At 37.6% G+C, this 21,097-nt stretch overlaps 1 protein-coding gene across 8 annotated transcripts in view; it reads left to right on the forward strand.

Moving 5' to 3' along the window:
• The window catches only part of diaph2 (diaphanous-related formin 2), a 456,529-nt gene that overhangs the window by 263,502 nt on the left and 171,930 nt on the right, over positions 1–21,097 (forward strand). For all 8 annotated transcript variants that reach the window (XM_081611702.1, XM_081611700.1, XM_081611701.1 and 5 more), the window contains 3 exons: positions 9,881–9,982; positions 12,572–12,811; positions 19,392–19,521. In XM_081611702.1, coding sequence (XP_081467828.1) covers positions 9,881–9,982; positions 12,572–12,811; positions 19,392–19,521 — 472 coding nt within the window. The remainder of the gene's footprint in view (positions 1–9,880; positions 9,983–12,571; positions 12,812–19,391; positions 19,522–21,097) is intronic.

Here is a 21,097-nt window from a genome sequence, read left to right on the forward strand (position 1 = left end):
CTTCGGCCTGCCATGGCAACAACCTTTCCACCAGGTCTCACAGGAGTCTTCTTAGCTGGCCTTGCCTTGTTATTATTGTTTATCTCTCTTGTCAATCACCCACATCAGCGCCGCGCTCATCCATATGCATGGCCGCCGTCATTACACGTGGCCTGCTCGCTGGCTGCAGGGGCCTTGGTACTCATGCCAGCCTTTGTTCACATCTGTAACAGGTGATTGTGGCCGACTGGCACATTGTTGGGCATCGTTTTCACAGTGCAAAAGTGCACATGTGGGACATGGCGATAAGTGTGGGCATGTTGGATTAGAGCTTAAGCAGGAAAAACACAAGTCCCCCATGGGCTTAATTGTGGTTTGTTTTGGCACACACTACACAGCACTTCTGCATCAAATGCAAATTTTACAGTGAAATGTGAAATGCATTATGCGGATTTGGTAGGGCTGGAAATATAAAGGGAAAGCAGAGGGGGTGGAGGCGTTGAATAAACAGAGTGAGGGCAAAAGTAGATGCAGGTTAACGAAAGACGAGGCTTAGTCTGGTGTAATATGAAATACGCTTCAGATATTGATGGCAAGAATCAAAGGTGTGTTACACGTACCTCATCACCACCTAGCTGTTCATCTCTAGCCAGAGGGTTGAGGCTGGTTGCACCCTCCGCAGGTTAAGTATTGATTAAAAACACACAACACACAGTCTCGTACTCATAGGAATGCACACAAGCAGGTTAATGCACAATACAGCTCAGTAGTTAAATTTTTATTCTGTGGAGTCCACTCTGCTCCTCCTCCGGCATGAATTGGTGCTGTATTTTCATAAGTGCTTTATGGAGAAAAAAAGATAGAGAAATATTTTCTGTTTTCATTTTTCCCGTGTCTTTGTTTCTGTGGCAGATGGCACATCAATCAAAGAGACACTCTCATACAGCAAGACTCCACAAACAAATTAATTTCTATTACTGTTTTGCATGCTTGCTCTCTTCTTATTTGATTGACAGTCTCATATTCAGGCTTTGTGTTTGGATGACTGTATTGCATAGAAGGAATATGCACAAATGAGGGACAATTACGCAGACTAATGCCGCCACCTTTCTCCAACTTGAAAAGTTTATTTCCAAATTAGTTTTGGCCATATAGCGGGATTTTATCCTAAATTAATATAGAATGGTAAAAAAGAAAAATACAAAAAAAAACAGCTCAACATAATACAGAATTGATTCCTAAAGATAAAAAGTTGAGTTTCATGTTCAATTAATATATAAAGCTTGTATCTAGTATCCTTCAAGTGACTCATTTACTCTTTCAGAGTACTTTTGTTTGTTTTTTTCTATTTTTTACTCATCTGCCTCCAACTGTTTCATCTGTTTTCATGTTTAAACCACATATTTTTATTTTTAGCCTCATTCTTAATCCTACTTCACACTTTCCATTTTATATGCAATAGTTCAGGTGCACACATGGAAAAAAAAAAACCTTCTCTTTTTTTACATATATCCTAAAGACAAATTTAATGTCACACTAAGTATGTCAGTTTTTCCTGCCCAAACACTCAAATTAATCCCTCCCCCATCCTTCTCTCAACCATGTTTTTCCCCTTGCTCAGTTCTTGCGTCTTTCTCTTACTCTGAAATTCTCCTTTAGTTTAATACGATTTTAAAATCTGTCACACTCAGTTTGTTGCTTGTCAGTCTGTCACTGCAGCTTTGCTCACAGTGACATGGTGCTTTGCTGGGGTGTAATTTCTGTAGACTTTGCAACATGTATGACTGATGTTCATTGTTTACCGTACTTACCTCTGAGACAAGATTTGCCTTTTTTGTTGTTGTTGTTTTTCAAGACTTCAGTGTTTTAGCTCAGTGGCAGTAAACATCAGCTTGTGTGCATGTTGTACTTAAAATGGTGGATACAGTTGTTGCAGACTTTGTATTTTAACTGCAATAGCTACTGTTGGATTAGTTAGCCTTTTTCTGCCTTTTAAGTAGAGGATAGTCACTTGTCTTAGCATTTTGAACGCTGCAGCATTTCATAATGATGCTTCGATTGTTCCCAGTTACTTGTCACGTAATAAACATTTGCCGGATACACTGGCATGCATGGCTAAATCAATGGTGACAGCGTTTTTGCTCCTTTTGTTTGGAAGCATGTTGCAGTTAACAACATCTGTCTTCATGACACTGATAGTTTATGATATGGGATTCATCACACAAATCCAATTGTACTCGTCCCATTTTTTTGTAAAATACAGTTGAAACTATGGCACATTGTTCATAGTATGAATATTATAAATATCTCCCTTCAAAATCTAGTAAATATCGTACACTACACCAGGGCACTTTTAGCTGTAGCTTTTAAATGAATAAATGCAGAATAAATTGTTGTGATCATCTTCTTAAAATGTCATTATTCAGTCTGAATTTTGACTTCATTACAAAACTCTTTACACCATAATTTGTCACATTTATCCTGATCAGTTAAAGAGGAAAACAAATTTATTACAGCGAAACGAATGATGGCTAGATTTTTTTTCTCTCCCAGATTCATACTTTATTAAAGCACCTTTATATTCAGTGTCATTGTTCAATATGTGTGAGATTACATCTGCCACAGATTATAAAGAATCTGATTAACCTGAAATTTAATTCTGTAAGATATTACTGACGTGCTACTAATTTTCATCCGTAAAACAAAAAACATGGTTTACAAATGCAAAGTGCACTTCCTGTAAACCGCTAACAGCGAAGCTAATTTTTTGTCATTGACACATAGTGGATATCGACATGATTGAACGTAGTGCTCTAGCTCTACATTCAGCTTCTGCAAAATACAGTGCTGGCATAGCGTTAGTGGGACTAATGTTTTGGATCCGTGCTTTAGGGTTAGAGAAACTCACTTCTTAGTTAGATGGTGGAAGAATCAAAGGAATTTTTTGTCAAACGTGTAAATTACAATGAGGGATTTGAAAGTTTTCATTTTATATGTTGTATGAACCATGAGACTGTAAAAGCCGTTACCAATGATTTAGTATAACGTAGATTAAGAGGGATGTAATAAAAATGTTTTTGGAAATTTATGAAAAGAAAAAAAATAAAACTGCCAAAGACACTGATAGCAAAACAAAAGGAACTGCAGGTATTTCCACGACTTTTGCTGCATGTGACATCAGTATTCTCTAGTATCTTTATGTCTGGGTTAGGGTTTCCAATGCAGAAATAACAATGCATGTCACCAAAGCAATGTGATAGCCACAGTGTTGTTGTTTTTTTTAAAAATAGGTGTGAGGTTTTTATAAAATAAACAGGGTTTTAGGTGGTGGTCTTTTGTTTGAGACGAATGTTGTTTGTCTACAAGGCCAAACTTTGTAACTTTCAGTAACTTCTTTTAGTTACCGAAAAGAAGTCGAAATCTCATTAAAAATGTTTTTGTTTTTTTAGGGTTCTAGTTGTCAATGTGTGGTTTAAAAAGTTCGGGTTAGACAGTGTTCACAACTCTTGTCAGCTGCTCATTATTTTGTCATTTATTCTAACCGAATCGTTCACTCATTTTGCCCATGAGCCACATGGGAATCCCGCTGTGGTGTCACGGCAGGGAGATGGCAGTCGCTGGTTGTTCTCCGCCACAAAGCACGGGCAGAATACCACATGTTTATCTGTCTCCTGAAACGAAGTAGAAAATCAATTAAAAGTGGAAAAACGCATCTGTCAAGCATGTGGCAGATGTGGCTCTTCGTCTGTCTTTGTTGCAGATCTCTAATAAGCCTTTCAAATGAACACAATTTATTTAGACCATCTATTAGACATTAACTGGGAAAAAAAAAAGAAGCTCTTGCAGTTAATATTGAAAATTCAAAATCTGGTACACATTTTTGCATTTCAAAATGTCTTAAGTTTCTTCCAAATTTTTTTATGTTGATATTGAAAATGCAGCAGGGAATTTCAGTCTGTGTTGCAGCTCAGTAGTAATACGTGTTTTGCTATTTTCACATTATTCAGTCCTGTAAACAGTTTTCTGAAGTGTTGGGCTTATGCGTGCCCAGCTCCATCCTGCATTAACTTGGCATGGCTCTGCAGATGCTTTGAAACTGAACTCGATTCACAGGAAGCTGGTTGACAGCAGCAGAGATCAAAGTATGAAAGTAAAAGCCCTACAGATACTGTCATCCTCGACAAATGTTTACTCAACCATATCCTGTTTCTCATTACTTTTATACTCTTTTTTTCCCTCTCAGCTACATCCCTTCCACAAGTAAAGGACTTTCACAGTTTTGGCTCCGACAGTGCCTCAGCTAACATTCACCATATTTTAAATATGGAGTGATAGCTGCAGCTAACTGGGGGGGGGGGCGGGGGGGATGGTGCTTAACACCATCGATGTTAAGCACCATCTGAGTCCTTGAAATGACCCGTTGTGTTTAAATCAATGGGAATTGACTGAGCATTTTTGCAAAATGATGTTTAAATCTTTTTTTCGGAATTGGAATAACGATCACAAACAATCTAACTTGTGTTTGTGATGGGGTTATTCTGCAAATTAAAAAATTGACAGACAGGCAAGTATTGTACTTTCTCTGACATCAATGCGAATGAGTCTTGCATGTAGGACTGGTATTTTCTAAGGTAAAGATGAACTGATTCTGGTGTTCACAGAAATTGCTGTTTTAGATGTTTATATCTAAAACATCTAAAACACAATGTATAATTAATTATTATACATTTATATAATGTATAAAACGGATTTAAACAGGAGTTTTGTAGGTGAAAAGGTTGATGTAAAAATCTTTTGAGTCTCAATGTGGGTAGAGGGAGGTTTTAAGATGGATTTCCACTGAAGAATGACGTTCACTTATTTTTCATCATAGCTTTCTGCTTTTTACAAAAATAGGAGTAACTTTTTAAAGTTAAAATTGTATTTTAGGGTTTGAAACTATATTTTGAGTCATAAAACCAACCGCACACCCTTGAATTTTTGAGACATTTTAAGTTAAACGAGGAAGCTCCTGCTTGTATGTGTTTGAGTTGCTCAGGCTTTAGTTAGTGAATATTTGTCATATTTGTAAGTTTTCCCTAACCTGAAAGTAATTTTAGTTCAGTTTCAGAGTATAAGTCCTGCTATCCGACTAGAAGTAATGGCTGAACAACACCAGGTTTCTCTGTCTCCTGTCCTTCATTCTTGTTTTAAAAGCCAGAAAAAAGAACACGTTCATCATTGAAATCTCGTAAAAGTTTTATTTTTACTGCTCTGTGGAATGTCTTTAGTGGTTATAAAGTATAATCGCTGTGACAGAAGCCAGTTATAAATATTATTTTATATTTAATGCTGAAAATCGTGGATTTTTATCAGGAGGAATTAGCTGCCCTGCCTGGCCGCAGTGTTTATAGCCAAGATGAAATAAAGGTTTGAAGGGAAAGTGCTTTGGTTTTGTAATCATTACTTTAGTAAAGTAGTATGAATATTTATATTGTATCCAAGGCATCTTTTACTTGTATCAATAATATTTTAATTTATTTCAGTCTCACATACTCTTTTGTTTACCTCTGCTTGCTCCTGTTCAGGCTTGTTGGATGGGGCAGCCGCCTCTTTCCAACAGTCAGCGTGTTAAAACCTGAGTTGTCAGTCTGTCACGGAGCCCACACAAACAAAACACGATCACTCACCCGCACCCTCACACCTACGGGTAATTTTGAGTCACCAATTAACCTAACATGCGTTACTTTGTGCTGCGTGGGCACACCGGAGTACCCAGGGGAATCCTGCGCACAAAGAGGAGTAACATCCAAACCCTGAACAGGGAGGCCCTGGGTGGGATTTGAACCCAGAACCTCGTTGCCTCCAGGCAGACAAGCTAACATCTGCGTCATCATGCAGGCGCATTTTCTGTTTACAAAAGGAAGTGGTTGAATTTGGGTTTTCTTTGCTGCCACTTATCTTGGATTCATTTGAGATGGTAATTAAACATGTGTTGTTGTTGTCATACCTTCAGTGCTCTTTGTTAAGCGCCTGTATGTGTCTAGTATCCTGTCGGGAGGAGTCTGGACCAGAATCATCACCCCGTCTTCTAAATCGCTAGACATATGGCGCAGCCTTTGTGTCAATTGCACTCGGTGGGGTTTCGATGAACACAAGGTAGATTTGATTTTCCACTACTGTGTCTCTCAGCTGCAGTAAGCTGCAGCATTTCTTTAGTGAGATGCAATAAAAATGCAGAAAATATGACTGAATATCATATTTCTCCTCCTTCTTCTATGCATTTTTTTTCTACTCAAAGTAAATGGCAAAGCTTTCATTCTCTTTTTAATGTGACAAATCATGCTTAAGTGATTGGAAAAGACTTAGACTGAAGACGTATCCCTTGTTGTTTGCCAAAGACGAACAGTCGGAATAATCGGATTTGCCTTAGTATTAGCAAGTATTCCAAACGGATGAACGATTTGCCTCTCAGTTGATGCTGTTTTATTCAAAGCCAATGATATATTGTCTGGGAACTTTGTTACTAATCCAGATGTTAATTTTCCTCCTTTTCTCTTCCAGTAGATTGTTTTACCCTTGGGATTTTACTTTTTACACGTTCATTTACATCTTAAACGGATCAGACTGTGTAGAGTGAAATCTAATTCCTAAAGCCTGTTATAAATGCAGTCTAGCTCATTTAGTTCCTAACTGCACATTATTCCTGCATTTATTGACAACATAAAAAAAGATTTTTATTTTTTTTCCCCCTCTGATTTGATGATTTACTGTCAAGTCTGAAACATTATTACAAAACTATCAAACTTTGTTTTGTGACTTTAAAATCAAAAACATCAGTGTATTTTGGTTTGTTATTTGATTGATAAGTACAAATTATTGCATGACTTAGAAGTAGATCCAGAATGACGCATAGTTTATCTGTTGTGTGAAGGCCTTAGTGGTTTTGTAGGAGATCATTGGAGAGCAAACAGCATCATGAAGAACAACAAACACAACAAAAACTTCATTGTTGGAGATACAGAGAGGTTCAAAGCAGATTTGAGTTATAAAACTGTATCCTAAGCTTCGGACATTTCACAGAGAGCCGTTCAATAAAGTTCCACAGCTCAAGTGGGAGAATCTGTGAAAAGTACAACTTCTTAGTATTACTTGTGGACTCTGCAAATCTGCCCATTTAGAGCACAATACAACCACCTGGAAGGTCCAGTGGAGCAAAATGAAACTTTTCGGCTTGCGTATCAGTGCTGCTTTGGAGAACTTACACCCTGAACATTTTGGTGAAATATTGATGATGGCAGCTTTCCTGTTCTCTGGCTGCAACGAGGAAGCTGATAACTGTAGATACTTTGTAAGTAGTTCTGTCTTCCAGGGCAAATTTCCGTCATCAGGGCAGAACTTCTTTCTTTTGTGATGTCCGACTGCTACTGCTTAATTTTTCAGAAGTTAAAAGTGCGACTTCTCTTGAGTTCTGAGGTTGAGTTTCTTTTGTAGTAGAAAATAATATGGACAGAAATACCATTGTTTCTTTGTTCTTTCCAGCTTGCCTAAAACAATATATTTTTCTGCCCTGGTAGGTTTTATGTGCAGGACTACAGAGCTACAGTGAAATTGTTTCTATCAAAGAAAATTCATCTTTTAGAATGACCCAGACCCAAGTTCAGTTGAGCAGAAGTGGTAGTACCTGAAAATTGATGTACAGACACTCGCCATTCAATCTGACTGAGCTCGCGTTGTCTTGCAAAAAGAGAAAGGCAAAAACTTCAGTTTCTGTATGCAAAGCTTGTGGACACAAACCTCCAAATATTTGTGGTTTCACTTGCAGTGAAAGGGTTTCCAAAGAGTCCTGATGCAGACTGCCTGAAGATGCACTTAAAATTTTATATGTAAAAAATAAAAATAAATAAAAAATGGAAATCATGTATGATTTCTTTCTGCTTCGCAATCTTGAACTACTTGGTGTTTGTGTATCAAGTAAAATCCCAATAAAATATGGTGAAGCTTGTGATTATGTGGTAAATATGGGAAGAGCTCAGAGGATATGAATACTTTTGCAGAGCATCAGAGCAATTTTGACTGAACCAGGAGAATACATAAAACTTGAAATGGATTATCGCTTTAGTGTTAATTTTTTTAGATTTCCAGCCTTTTTTTTTTTTTTACTTAAATTTGTTTTATCTGTGTCTCCTGATGCAATCAACAATATTTATTATTAAGGCAGCAGTAGGCACTGCAGACTCTAATTGGGGCTTTGGATAAAAAGCAAGCAACATTTGATTTAATGGCTCCATCCCAAACAAGGTTTCATGGCTTGCAGTATGGCTCACTTTTTTTATATCATCGAATCCCCCGAGGGAAAGACAGAGATGTCATCATTAGTGGGCAGTAGACTATGGTTGTGTTGACTGTGATGGCTGCAGAGGTCCATAACTTGGTCAGCCAAGTCTGTGGCCCAGCAACAGCTTTTACTGTCCATTTTCCCTGTCTGTCTGTCTGGGTTCCCATCTGGACACGTGATCCAGTGCCAGTCTGCTCCCGCTGAATAAATTTGAGGAGCTAATGAGCAAGGAAGCTCTGCAAAGACCTGGAAAAGGGCAGCTCTTTCTCTTCTCCACCTCCGAGGAAAAGGGAGGGAAAAGTCGCTGTGGTCAATTTTATTAACTTGGCTGACCTTCACACAAACAATTAACATTTACTGAAAACGCATCCCCTCCCATTATCTTCCTCATCTCCATCTTAATCTTCAACCTCGCCACCACCACCTGCATGTTGTTTTTATTCCGCTTGTACAAAAGAAATTTATCAGGCGGCAGCAAATTAATGGCAAAGCCTTTGCTTGCTTTTCATAGACAATCGCAAGGTGATGTGCATTATGCAGCAGAAGGTCGGCTCTCTGAAGGTCGCTGACATGTTTGGTAATTGGCTCTAGGCCACATCTCGGAGTCAAAAAGCAACAATTACCAGCAGTGATTTTGTGACCTAATCTGACTTTTCAGATAACCAGACAGCTTCAAAATATTCTCTTTGACCACTGCTCCAACAGAAATAAATATATGTGATGATTCGTAGAAATAAAATATGCTGTTGGTTATTTCTGAGCTGTAAAAAAAAATAAAACCCAGACTTTTGTACTAATTAATCATTTGACATTACTGGATGAACTAGACTGGTAGATGAGGTGAAAAGTTAACTGAGCAACATGTGAAAATATTTGTAGAGAATTTTGGATTAACCTTAACCCTTCAAATTCAGAAGTTTGCATATAATAAAATTGCAGCTCTTGCTGTATCAGAGGTTGTCAGCCTAATATTAGTAAATTAACTATTTAAATCGAAGCCCAATAGATTATTTAAGATACAACTCAAACAGTCCAAGAGACTAAAACGTCTGAAAAAATTATTTACTTTCCCATTGAACATGTTTCATCTCACATTCAGTGTCGCAGGGAGATTGTGAATTTATTTAGTAGAAAACAAAAAAATATTTTACTTCCTTTAAGGATTATCAGGAAAAACGCTGACAACTCTTTTCAGGACTCGGTACATTTGTGTGGGATAAAAGGTACAACAAGGACATTTTGAAACACAAAAAAGCAGATTTTGTTTGAGAAAGTTTCCTCGGAAGTTTTTGGGTTCTGCATCGATGCTATTTTTTTTCTTCCCAACATATGACAAGCAGAGCAAAATATATTCCTACAACACATACTGTCTGAAAAGAATATAAACATTCCACAAAAGGCTCAATTGAAATGCTGTTTAATTAGGTAACACACGAAACGCACACTCGCTCTTTGGATTTGTTTCCTCTTTGTTTTCAGCTAAGCTGTCAGGCATTTTGTTCCTATCCTGACGAAAGCAGAAAATGAGAACTGCATTAACACTTATTTTCTTGTGTTTTTGTGTATGTGCCCTTTCATTTCCAGAACCTAATAAAGAACTTGCCTGAGCAGAAAGAACTGAGTGCTCTAGCGGAACTAAAAGGTGAATACGAGGAGCTTGTGGAGTCAGAGCAGTTCGGCATTGTGGTAAGTATAATTAGCTCTTGCCGAGTGGAGTTTTGCACAGTGTATCCAGTCATACTCGTACTTTATCTTCAAACACTTTCCGACATGCACAGTTAAGCATTGTATTATTATTTTTTTCCCCAAAGTTCTGTTTGGTCAGTGAGCCAGAATCAGGATTTTTTTTTTTTTTTTCTGCAGAGCAGTAATTTTTAATCAAACATAAAAACCTTCAACAGCTCTCAAATGGTGTCAAAACTGATAGCTCCGTCTCCAAATGACAGCGGCTTTTGTTAAAAGTCTTTTTGACTTGAGCAAAGAACAGTTCAATCAGTTCTGATGAGCGTTCAGCATTAAGAACTTTGTGGATGCGGCTCTTTGACATCAGCTGTCAATGTTATCTCGTGATAAAATCACCCCCTCAGGCTGTGTATGAATCCTGCCTGTTTAAAGGCCTTTGAAAAGCGCACAGCTGTAGGCAACCGGCCTGGTGATGTATCCCAAAACTCCTATCAATTTACAATGAACATCCAGAAGTTCGATCTTCTCCACTCACATATTAAATAACGCTGCTGTTGTTATATTCTCTTCTTGACACATGGTCTCCAGAAAGTAACCTGTTTCTTTTTTTTTTTTTTTTTTTTCAACTCAAAGTAGTTTTCAAACAAAGAAAGATTTATGTGTTGGGATACAGTCTGCAGTATTTTAACTATATATCTCATGTTAATTGACATTTTTCATAATTTTTGCATAGTAATGATAAAAGACGACATTTTTAAAAAGTAATTTGTATTTATCAATGAATCATATCCTTGCGAGGTCAATGGAGTGGTGAATGTCGCTGGTCAATGAATGGTTCTGAGGTTCAACATGCAACAAATAGACATCTTATCTTTAACCATTTTTATTAGCTAGAATTTAGATGCACATTTTACATTTAATTTAACTAAATAATATCAACATTTCATATTGCTCTAGTGCAGTCTGATAATAATGTATTTTCCAGTATATAAAGTTTCTTTTGCTCTTTCACTGTTTTTCTGCTCTTTCATTCTTTCTTTTGCTCATTTGTGACTCATCAGGTAAAAGTTATATAGAGTTCTCATGTAGTCTGGAAGGATGAATTTCTTCTTTTTCTTTTCTTCCTCTTACTTCTTTTGCTTTTTCTTTCACTCTCACTCATTCACTCTATTCGGGTCAAATGGTGGAATTGGGTTTTCCGAAAGGACGCTGGTTCTAGGCAGACATCAAAACTAGTTTTGGAGATGATGAAAAAGAACGAGACAACGATTGATTTCTAAATTTTTAGCCAAGATGTCTGGAGAAATATCTTGTCAAAATTACCCTTCAAACTAACAAAGTGTGTTGTAAAGTTGCAAAGGACGTTTTGATATAGTGTGGTTGCATGTAGTTTGAACCGGTTTGATTCAGAAAGAAATCCACATTAGTTTTCAATGCCACAAAGAGAACAATTGAAAAAAAAAACAACAAAAAAAAAACAATTAAAACCCTCAAATGAGCAGCATTCATACCCAGGTAAGTGCTATATTCTTGTACTGGTTTTACTGGGCTTCACACTCATGTGATTGACTGGAATCTGTGAAGGGAAGTGAATCTTCCAGCTGATCTGACCTTTCCACTTAACTACAACTCTAATTACTTTTTAATTAACAGCTCTTGTCATCCATTTACTGAATGACTACCCTGCAGTGAAAAACAGAGACGTTACATTTAAAGCACTTTCCTCAATAAGATCATAGAAGTACACTGTATACTTTAACAAAACATATGTTCAGCCAGACCTGAAGAGTGCAGACGCGTTTCATCCAGATATAGTGCTTCTTTTCACTCATCAAAAGCTTTCTTCTCGTGTTTTTAGAAGATGGAACGAAGCAAGAGGTTGCACTTTACCTCTTGATCTCACCTATGTTGTGATCACAAACCCCCCGTACTGATCAAGTCGCTCCTCACTGCAGAGATTTGTAGTTCCCCTGGGAAATAAGAGATGTTCCAGCTTTCCTCTTCCTCAGCTGTCGCCAACACGCCGGCTTTCAGCGTGATTCCTGCTCATTCTTTACAAATCAGTTCTTGTGAGGTGGGACTCCGAGTGCTGATCTGTTTGAGTGTGCACTCCTAACATTTGTGCAGGGAGATCATAAGTATCTGTATTGATGCACTTAAATTCTCTAATTATCAGCAAAACATTAGTAAAATATTGGAAGGGAAGGTGTTCTGCAAATGAGATATATATAGCTGCAGCTATTCATTCATACTCTTGATATTGTGAATGACATGAATTAATCCACATCTACATTAATAAAAAAAGTGAACATCAATTTGCAATTTTCAAGTGGAGATTTAAGACGGAAACTATTTAAATTTATCATTACACACCCACCCAACACAAATGACAAACTTTATTCAACTGAATCTTTACAAAACAAGTAAATTAGCAACTTGGAGATCATCTGGAAATTTATTTTTGCTAACGTTTTGCTTCAAAGTTAGGAAAAATACTAAACTGCAAAACAGAAACGTTGCAATTGGCGAACTAAGTGGCGATAAACCCACCGCTGGAAATGACTCACTACCTATTTTCCTCTACCTTTGCAGATGAGTTCAGTAAAGCTGCTGCGGCCACGTCTCAGTGGCATTTTGTTCAAGCTGACGTTCGAGGAGCAGGTGAACAACATCCGGCCAGACATCATGAATGTGACGTTCGCCTGCGAGGAGGTGAAGAAGAGCGAAGGCTTCCGCAGACTCCTGGAGTTTGTGTTGCTGGTCGGCAATTACATGAATGCTGGCTCAAGGAACGCACAGACGTTTGGCTTCAACATCAGCTTCCTGTGCAAGGTAAGGCTCTGGCAAAACAGAAGAAAGTACTTTGTAGAAAAGTCATCTGAGAATTGACTTTAGATTGTTTCAAATGTTGCATCTGTGACACAGCTAATTAATATACAAAGTTATTATGATGTAAAAGAGCAAACAGTTTGGTGTACGTACAAACACACCTAGACACACTGTACAACTACAGTGCATCAGACAAAATCTGTGTCACACAGCAATGTTTTAAGTTTTCAATATACAGATCACAAGAAGCAATCTCCAATCACCTAATAGGAAAAATTGTAGTTGTCCTGAATTTGGCAGACACACTCAGTCTCTCAGTGAGTGGGCAAAGCCAAATGCATAGAAGAAAATATTAAAATAAACAAAACATACTCCCCACCGGCACTTGTTGTAAAAGCATGTCATTACCTTCAATACCCAGAGACTCCAAATGATTTCTAATACCTTTCAAACTCAGTTCACCGAACGAGTTAGCTTGCAGCTTGGCGTACAGTTTCTGACGACTCAATTTTTACGACTCACAACACAGTTTAAATATTGTGTTGAGGGAGAAAGTAAAATAAACTACACATCCCTGCTCTCTCTGCTTCAAAACATAAACTTGTTAAATAATTACTTTTGAAGTCATCAGAGAAATCCAGTGAATTTTGAGCTGACTTGTGGTGTAAGACAGTTAATTCGCTACACATTTGTGTGCTGAAGAGTTTTTGACTTTTATTGATGATATTCTTCTACAAATAGAAAAACATTTAAACATTATTTAACTCCATCATCTAGATATTCATCTAAGACGAGAGACGTTACTGTTTTACTCTAAAAGCATTCCTAATATAAACCAGAATTTGCACAAATGTACACTTATTTGTACAGCATCTAATTAGTAGTTGCAGAAGCAGGAGATTTGCACTTTGTGACATAAAGCCAATTTGAGCACACTGTGCTGGAATGCAGAAAGTCATTACAAGTCCTAAAAATTGGATTTTATGTGATTAAAGGTAGAGTATGTAGTCAGGCGGAAGGGAAAATGAAACAAAACGTATGTGTGTGTATTTATTCAGCCCCATTTCTGCTCACACTACCCTGTTGCGTAGAAGTTTAAAGTCTACCAACCTAAAACATAACATAAATGAACTTCAGCATGTCTTGCACATGCTTTTACTTTAAAATTAAACTAGTTTCTGTCTGCAGCATGCATTTGTGTTTTCTCAGAAGTAACTCTGTTCTCTTTGCTCTCCTGGTGTGGTTCATTTCCCCCAAGCATCTCAGTTCAGATTGAAGTTTGGTTTTCAAGGTTTGAGAAGCCACGGTTGTCTTTTGCACTGCACGATTTTTAACCAAACGACTGAACAGAAATAAACAGTTCTCTTCGCAGCCTTTACTTGGACTTATGGGTGGAAAACACAGATAAGAAAGCAATAAATGCATTGTGAAGACTCCCTCAATTCAATGCAGACTTAAAGCCTGTTTGGATGATGGTAGAAAAAGCTCTCCTGTGATGAAGGCACCGTAGTATTCATGCAAGCCGAGTGAATCAGCGTGGAGTGTTGGTGTAGAGCCGGTAAACGCCTCGGGGGGCTGATTGGGCCATTATTGATGGACAAGAAAGAAAAAGTATGCTTTCTCACTTTAGTCAATCAAGTAAATGGCCCCCCGGGTGTCAGGTCTAGGGTACCTAATGCGCTCATCAGCGAGGAGGTTGATGATGGGAATGTGCAGGGGGGAAAGGGCCCCTTCTGACCCACCTTCGCCTTCGATGTTTAGCTCCTCTGCTTTAATTCTGGTTTTGTGAGGAATGGAAAGTTTCCTGAAAGCGAGCCTGTTCTCATAAGCCCTCTCCGCTCATGGCCACGGAAGACTGCCCACAGAATCATGTCTGGAATGAAGCTCTTCCAGTCGCTAAAAAACACTTGCACTAAACCGAAAATCCTTTATGCGAGACATTCTCACTATTGAAAATGCCTCAGTGGTGCTTGGATAGGGGAAACACATAGCAGAGCCTAATGCAAAGAAAAGGAGCTGTAAAGAAATTAAACTGAGATTGGGCCGAAGGGATTTTTATTTATTAAAAACTGACCATGTGTGCACAGGTGTGTTTCCATAAATATGTATTTTACAAGGGAAAAAAAATAACAACACCAACTTGAGGTTGGAGGATGAGGGGAAACGATATCATATTTTGATATTCACATTAATGTAGTAGTTTAAAAAAAATGTCAGTGCAATTTTTCAAAGGTATCAAAGATATGAAGAAGTAATTGTCTTCTTCCATTTTATTTCTTCTTTAGTTGGAAGGTGGAGAATGTTTATCAGCTCCTTTCAATAAGTGGCAATGATTCATGCTCCGCTTAAGTTCAGCAAAACAGGCGGCCTATTTAATTTAGTTGTTGAGTGTGTGACAGGGAGCCATACACCCAGAATTAGTGCATCAGTGCGTTTAAATAACTGCAACAATTACCAGTCTCATTATACACTTCCTAATGAAAGCAAATCCGTCTGTACTGGGCTTTGGCTGATGCCACATCTGTCTCTCTCGAATAGACGGAACCGATGTGGCAATATTTGTAAATTTATGCAAACACAACGCTTATATTACTTTTACTTATTCACTCTAGTGTACAGCTTCATAAACAGCAATAAAACATATTTGTTATCTGCTGCTGCCTTGGTATTAGGAATTAAGTTGACAAATCAACAATGATGCTAATATGAGAATTTTCCTTTCCTACCACATCTTCCTTTGCCATTAATTGCTGCTTTATTTTTCTTTATTTTTTAGTGATAAATATGCTAATAGGGAGACTTGTTTTCTTGTAATATAGCTTAACTTTCTAAATGATCTTCTAAATGAATGTGTTGCACTCACTAGTGAAGGATTTGGAATAATTTTACCTCGGGGCTGTTTATGCTGTGAATTGAATCATATCCCTGGTGTGATTTGCTGCCAAAAAACAAAACAATGGGGTATTGTTTTTGAGTCAACATCCAATGAAACTCTTTATTTGAAATTGAAATTTCAAATAAATTGTCCTTCTAGTTGTTCCATTAAAAAAGGGTGAGATGTGACATATTGTGACTATAGCCTTTGTTTTCTGTTATTATGTCGTATACAAATGAAAAAAGTTGATAAAGGTGCAGAGAAAGTCGCTCGGGATGAAGTTGGTGGCTGCTGCTTGCTGCTGCTCGGAACATGTGACATAAATAATGACCTCCATAAAGAAAAGCACAAAATTAAAAAGGATCCATTGTTGCTGTGCAACATGCACATATATATCTAGAAGCTGGAAGAGACCTGTAAAATCAATGGCATATAAAAACATTTAATAAAACTCATAATTATTATTATTTTTTTTTATTTCAATGTGTGAACTCAAGTTTATAAACAAAACAAGAAGTCAAGCTCACGTGCTGTTAAACATGAGGTATTTGGTGAAACCAGAAATTGTGATTGGCTTGTCATCTACTCTTTACTGTGTTAGCTACAGCTAACACAGTTAGCGCTAACTTGAAATCAAAACAAATTGGAAGATGATGGGTGGATGTTTGAAATGACGATGAAGTGTCTTTAATGTTCACTAATTAAACTGGTGTGGTATGCATTCATACTTCTACCACTTTACTCTGACACCCCTAATTAAAATCCAGTGTGCCAGTTTGAAGAAGCCGTGGTCGTTAGGCTGGCCTGCATGCGGTGCTTTTCCAAAGCATTCAGCAATAATGCTGATGAATGTCAGGGTAACGATTTCCGATTAATAAACAGTTAAAAAGTTTCTAAGTGTTTCTGCCACAGATAATGAGTCTTTCCAGCTTCTGTGGAAAAAAAATAGAAAATCATTATTTCCATCTCGACAAGAAAGTTTTACTGAAAGAGTTGCTTCTGGTCTGATGTTTTGGCATTCAAACAACTTAGTTGTAGTTTCTTAACGACTTCAACACTTTATTGTCTCTTTACCTTCTAAAACTTTTTATGGTGCATTAAACAACACGTGTCACCGAATATATTACCAAGATACAGAGCCTGAAGGTGTGGTACTTAAATAACTTTATCTAACTTTAATTGAGTTGTTGGAAGATCTCAGCGATACGCATTTTGTTTGCAGAGATCTTCTGACATTATTTGCAATATATTGTGCAGCTCTAACTACAGACATATACTTCAGTGTACTTTATTGAGGCGTTTAAGTGATTGACAAAAACAAAGTAGTACATACTTATAAAGTTGAAGGGACACATGGGCAGAACACAACAGGCAGACAGATGACAACACAATGAACACTTTGTGTAATGGAGACGGGAGCACTGACCATTCCCCTCAACACATGTAATCCACCATGAAGCACGGTAATGGCAGAATCATGCTGCTGAGAGTTATTGGGAACATCAGCAGAGTTAACAGTGGGAATAGTTTAAAAGAAAACTTGTTACAGCAGAACAAAAACCCTAAACATTCAGCCAGACCTGCACTAGATTGATTTATATTTAATCAAATTGCGTCGTACTCCTGTTGGAAGGTGTTGGAATGGCCTATTCAAAGACCAGACCTGCATGAATATTTTTAGATGTGAACTTAGCAGAAGAAATTGACCCAAATCTAATTTTCTTTTTGCTCATAGTCGACCCATACCTGACTTTTTCATGACAGTCTGAACAACCCAAATCCGATTTTTTTGATTTATGCCACTTTCATATGTGGAACTAAATCAGATACAAATCCAAGAGTTTTCAAAGTGTCTGCAGTCAGAACGGTCATGTCGCATTTTGTCTGACTTTCTAGTCATTGATGTGAGACATGCGTCATAATTCTGCACCAGAAGAAGAAGCCAGGCGGTGTAAATCTGGAGATAAACAATGGCTGCAACAAGCAGTGCCGACGTTTAACTTTCTTTTCTCTTCTTAACTTTCTTCGTATAGTTATGATCTTATGACATCACCGTCGTCTCCCATTGCTCAACAACTTTAAAATCGAGCTACAGATGGCGGCATCCGTCATTACCTGAACAGCGCTCTGCTGTGTGACTTCAGCGTTCCTCTTCTGTGCATGCAAGTCGCTTTGGGGTCTTAAACTGTTCACACAGAAGTCTGATTGTGGTCACATTTAATTAGTAGTATGAATGTCTACGCAAAAAAAAAAAAAAAAAACACACATTGGATTTTTACAACTTGCTCTGTGAACATCCCGTAGCATCAGCCTCTCTGGCTTTATCTTAATTTGCTACTCTTTTTATAGGCCGTGTGTAGGTTGTATAGTGAAAGTGATGTAAATTCTAAAACAAATAATCAAACTATCGAATGTATTTTTATTTAAAGTGTTCTGACTATCAGCTGGCTTAGTCATCATGCAAATCATGTGAACCATAAAGCATTTATCAGCACAGATCATAATATTTCTCTTTCGAAATGAGAGCGATTTCATTGACGTTACAACATCAAACCTTTTTTTTTGTTTGTTTGTTTTAGGGAAGTTGCTAAATACCATGAAAACAAAAAAAAACAATATTTTTCCAATTGTTTTATTTGATTTTTTGAGTTTTTTGCTAGGAACCAACTCACCTCACATTAACCATATTTTTAAATTTCACTGACTAATTTGAATTCTCCCATATTACCTAAAACACCAGGATAAGGACGCCCACTGCTCTTAATGAAACCGCAGTATGGTATGAGCACCAGCTGAGCTCACACGCATTCACATTTTGTCAGTGAAGCTTGGGGCAATAAAACCTGTTTACACACTCCATCCTTCGCTACCGTTTCAGTAAGCGCTCTGTTTGTGAATGTTTATAAATCAAATGGCTTCTGATAGTAACGAGACGTGCGAGAGGAGCAATGTTTCTGTCGGAGGATGAACAAACCCAAAATTCATCATCATGAAAGTAACTCGTAGCTCTCTCAATAACTGCTATCAGACAGGACAAATTGTCAGATCCTCTCACTGTTACAGTATGTGTATCCTGTAATTGTTTCGGTATTACCGAAATGTGTGTTAATTAGCACATCTATTGTGTGCACATGCGTGGGCATCTCCAACTGCACCTTGTTTACCGCACAGATATCATCAGTGCAGGAACGCCGAGGTGTGTTGTGCTAATTAGCTTTCCCAGCATGCCATTCGAACTGCATTGCAGCCACAGTGGGGAATGAATATGGAACAAGTTTTCTACGTGCTGATGTGAAGAATCACGCTAACAGGTGCTCTGCTGATACGGTGGTGTACTTTTCACTTTCTCACAGGTTTGAGATGTTATATAGAACTAAATTACATCTAAATTAAATCATTACTACTGACCACTGCATCACCCCACTCATCTTGCGCCAGGATGATTTTTTTTTTTCTTTTTGTAAAAGCAGACTCCAAGTGCATTATTGGTCGCTTGGAACCTAAAACATGCCCCACCTGCCGCATGAATCAGTATTTGTACAGTAGAAGTTAAATGTGTCAGACTGTAAAGTGGGGGTAATTTTACTGAAATAGATTTCCCTCCTTTTATTCATCAATGGAATGTTTTTAAGGGTTTTTTTTTTACCTGCAAAAACTGCAATTGAATGTATATTCTTTGTTTGTTTTTTTGTTTTTTTTTCCTCCCAGCTACGAGACACTAAATCCATCAGTCACAACACAACACTTCTCCATTTCCTGGCTGAGAAGTGCGAAGAGAATCACCCAGAGATTTTGAAGTTTCCAGATGAACTGGAGCATGTGGAGAGTGCCAGCAAAGGTAGGCTTCTCTGTTTATATGAGCTAAGTTGTGTTCCACAGGGTACTACATGTCTGTCTGGGATAGGAAAACGTCTTCACTGTGCAGAAACTGAACAAAATACAAATACGAGTTCACTTTTTCCATTATTTTCTTCTTGCACTATATTTTTAGCACATTAAGGCCTTCCACGTGCACATTTCCCTCGACGACAGCTAGCCGTCTCTGTTTGTGACAGAAATAGAGCTGTTTAGTTGGACCGTGCTGTCATTCTCCCCGTCAATAATCTAATTCCACTTTAATTCCTTTCTCCGGCGTTCGGAGGAATCCCCTCAGGCTTATTTACTTTGTTAGTCTCTTAATTGGTCATTTAATCTAATTCAACTAATTATGCACTTGACTGAGGCTGCCAGCCATTGTGCTAGTCAAATGAAATGGTCTTCAAGCATTTTGGGCAGAGGGATGTCTGTATGATCACATTTGGAATCGTATAGGCGTCCGATAAGAAACCTGTTAATCGACTGAGCCCAGAAAATAAATACCTCAACTCGGCAGCTATTTAAAGAGGAGGGAAGTATCTTGCACACACAACACATGCAGTAGCATTCAAAAATATCCACATTTTTTTGCCTTTGTACTTTTTGTCATGTTACATCCACATTACTTTGAATTATCTAATCATGTCTTGGTCTAGTTAAAGTCCAAACTTAGATCTAGTGGAGAATTGGTGGAAAGGTTCAAAACCAAAGCTATTTCTTGCGACCTGACTGAACTGGAGCTGTTTTACAATGAAGAATCAACCTGAATTCAAGTTGTTTTCTTTCCTCTTCACAATTATGTACCACTTTGTGTTGATCCGTCACATAAAATCCAAATAAAATAAGTTTCAGTAAGTGTTTGCAATGTGACAAAATGTGAAGAAGTTCTGTCTCGATGACAACATATAGCTTTTCAGTGAGACGCCTTCACCAGCTTTACATGACCTTGACTGGACCAATAGTATTCAGTCTAATTAGGTGTTATGCACAAGTCCCGTTTAATCTTTTTTTCTGTGTCAGCAGCTTAGATAAATGTCGGAGCTTAATGATTTAACAATCTATTTTCCTGGATTTACTTTAGAGCAGATGACAGCAGTGATCAGAAGACACGTCATGTCTGAATATTGCTATTGATAGATTTTAATGTTGCTATAGATTGCTTGTGTATCTTTTACTTATTTATCCAAACCTCTAAATCGCCTGAGGTTTGGATAAATCTCAGGAGTCCCCAATACAAAATGTATTTTCACCCCCAATACATTCACTACTCTGTGCTCTCTCAATTTCAGGTAAATTGGTATTTTCAGTGACTTTTCTGAACTACATATTTCCTGTGAGTTGCATCCAACTTTGTCACACAATTTTTATTTAGAACTGACAAAAAAACTTCACATTTATTCATTAATATATCCATCTATTCTGTGAAACACAGCTGCTGTTTATTTGGACAACTGGTGGCTGATAAAATAGTCTGATTAGAAGAAAATAGCATTGTAATTATAATTGTTCTTTTCGCCATTTAGCAACATGAATATTATAAAACAATAAAGCATCCACTT

Source organism: Poecilia reticulata, chromosome 10 (assembly GCF_904066995.2).
Source record: "Poecilia reticulata chromosome 10, P_reticulata-male-v2, whole genome shotgun sequence".
Classification (NCBI taxonomy): domain Eukaryota; kingdom Metazoa; phylum Chordata; class Actinopteri; order Cyprinodontiformes; family Poeciliidae; genus Poecilia; species Poecilia reticulata.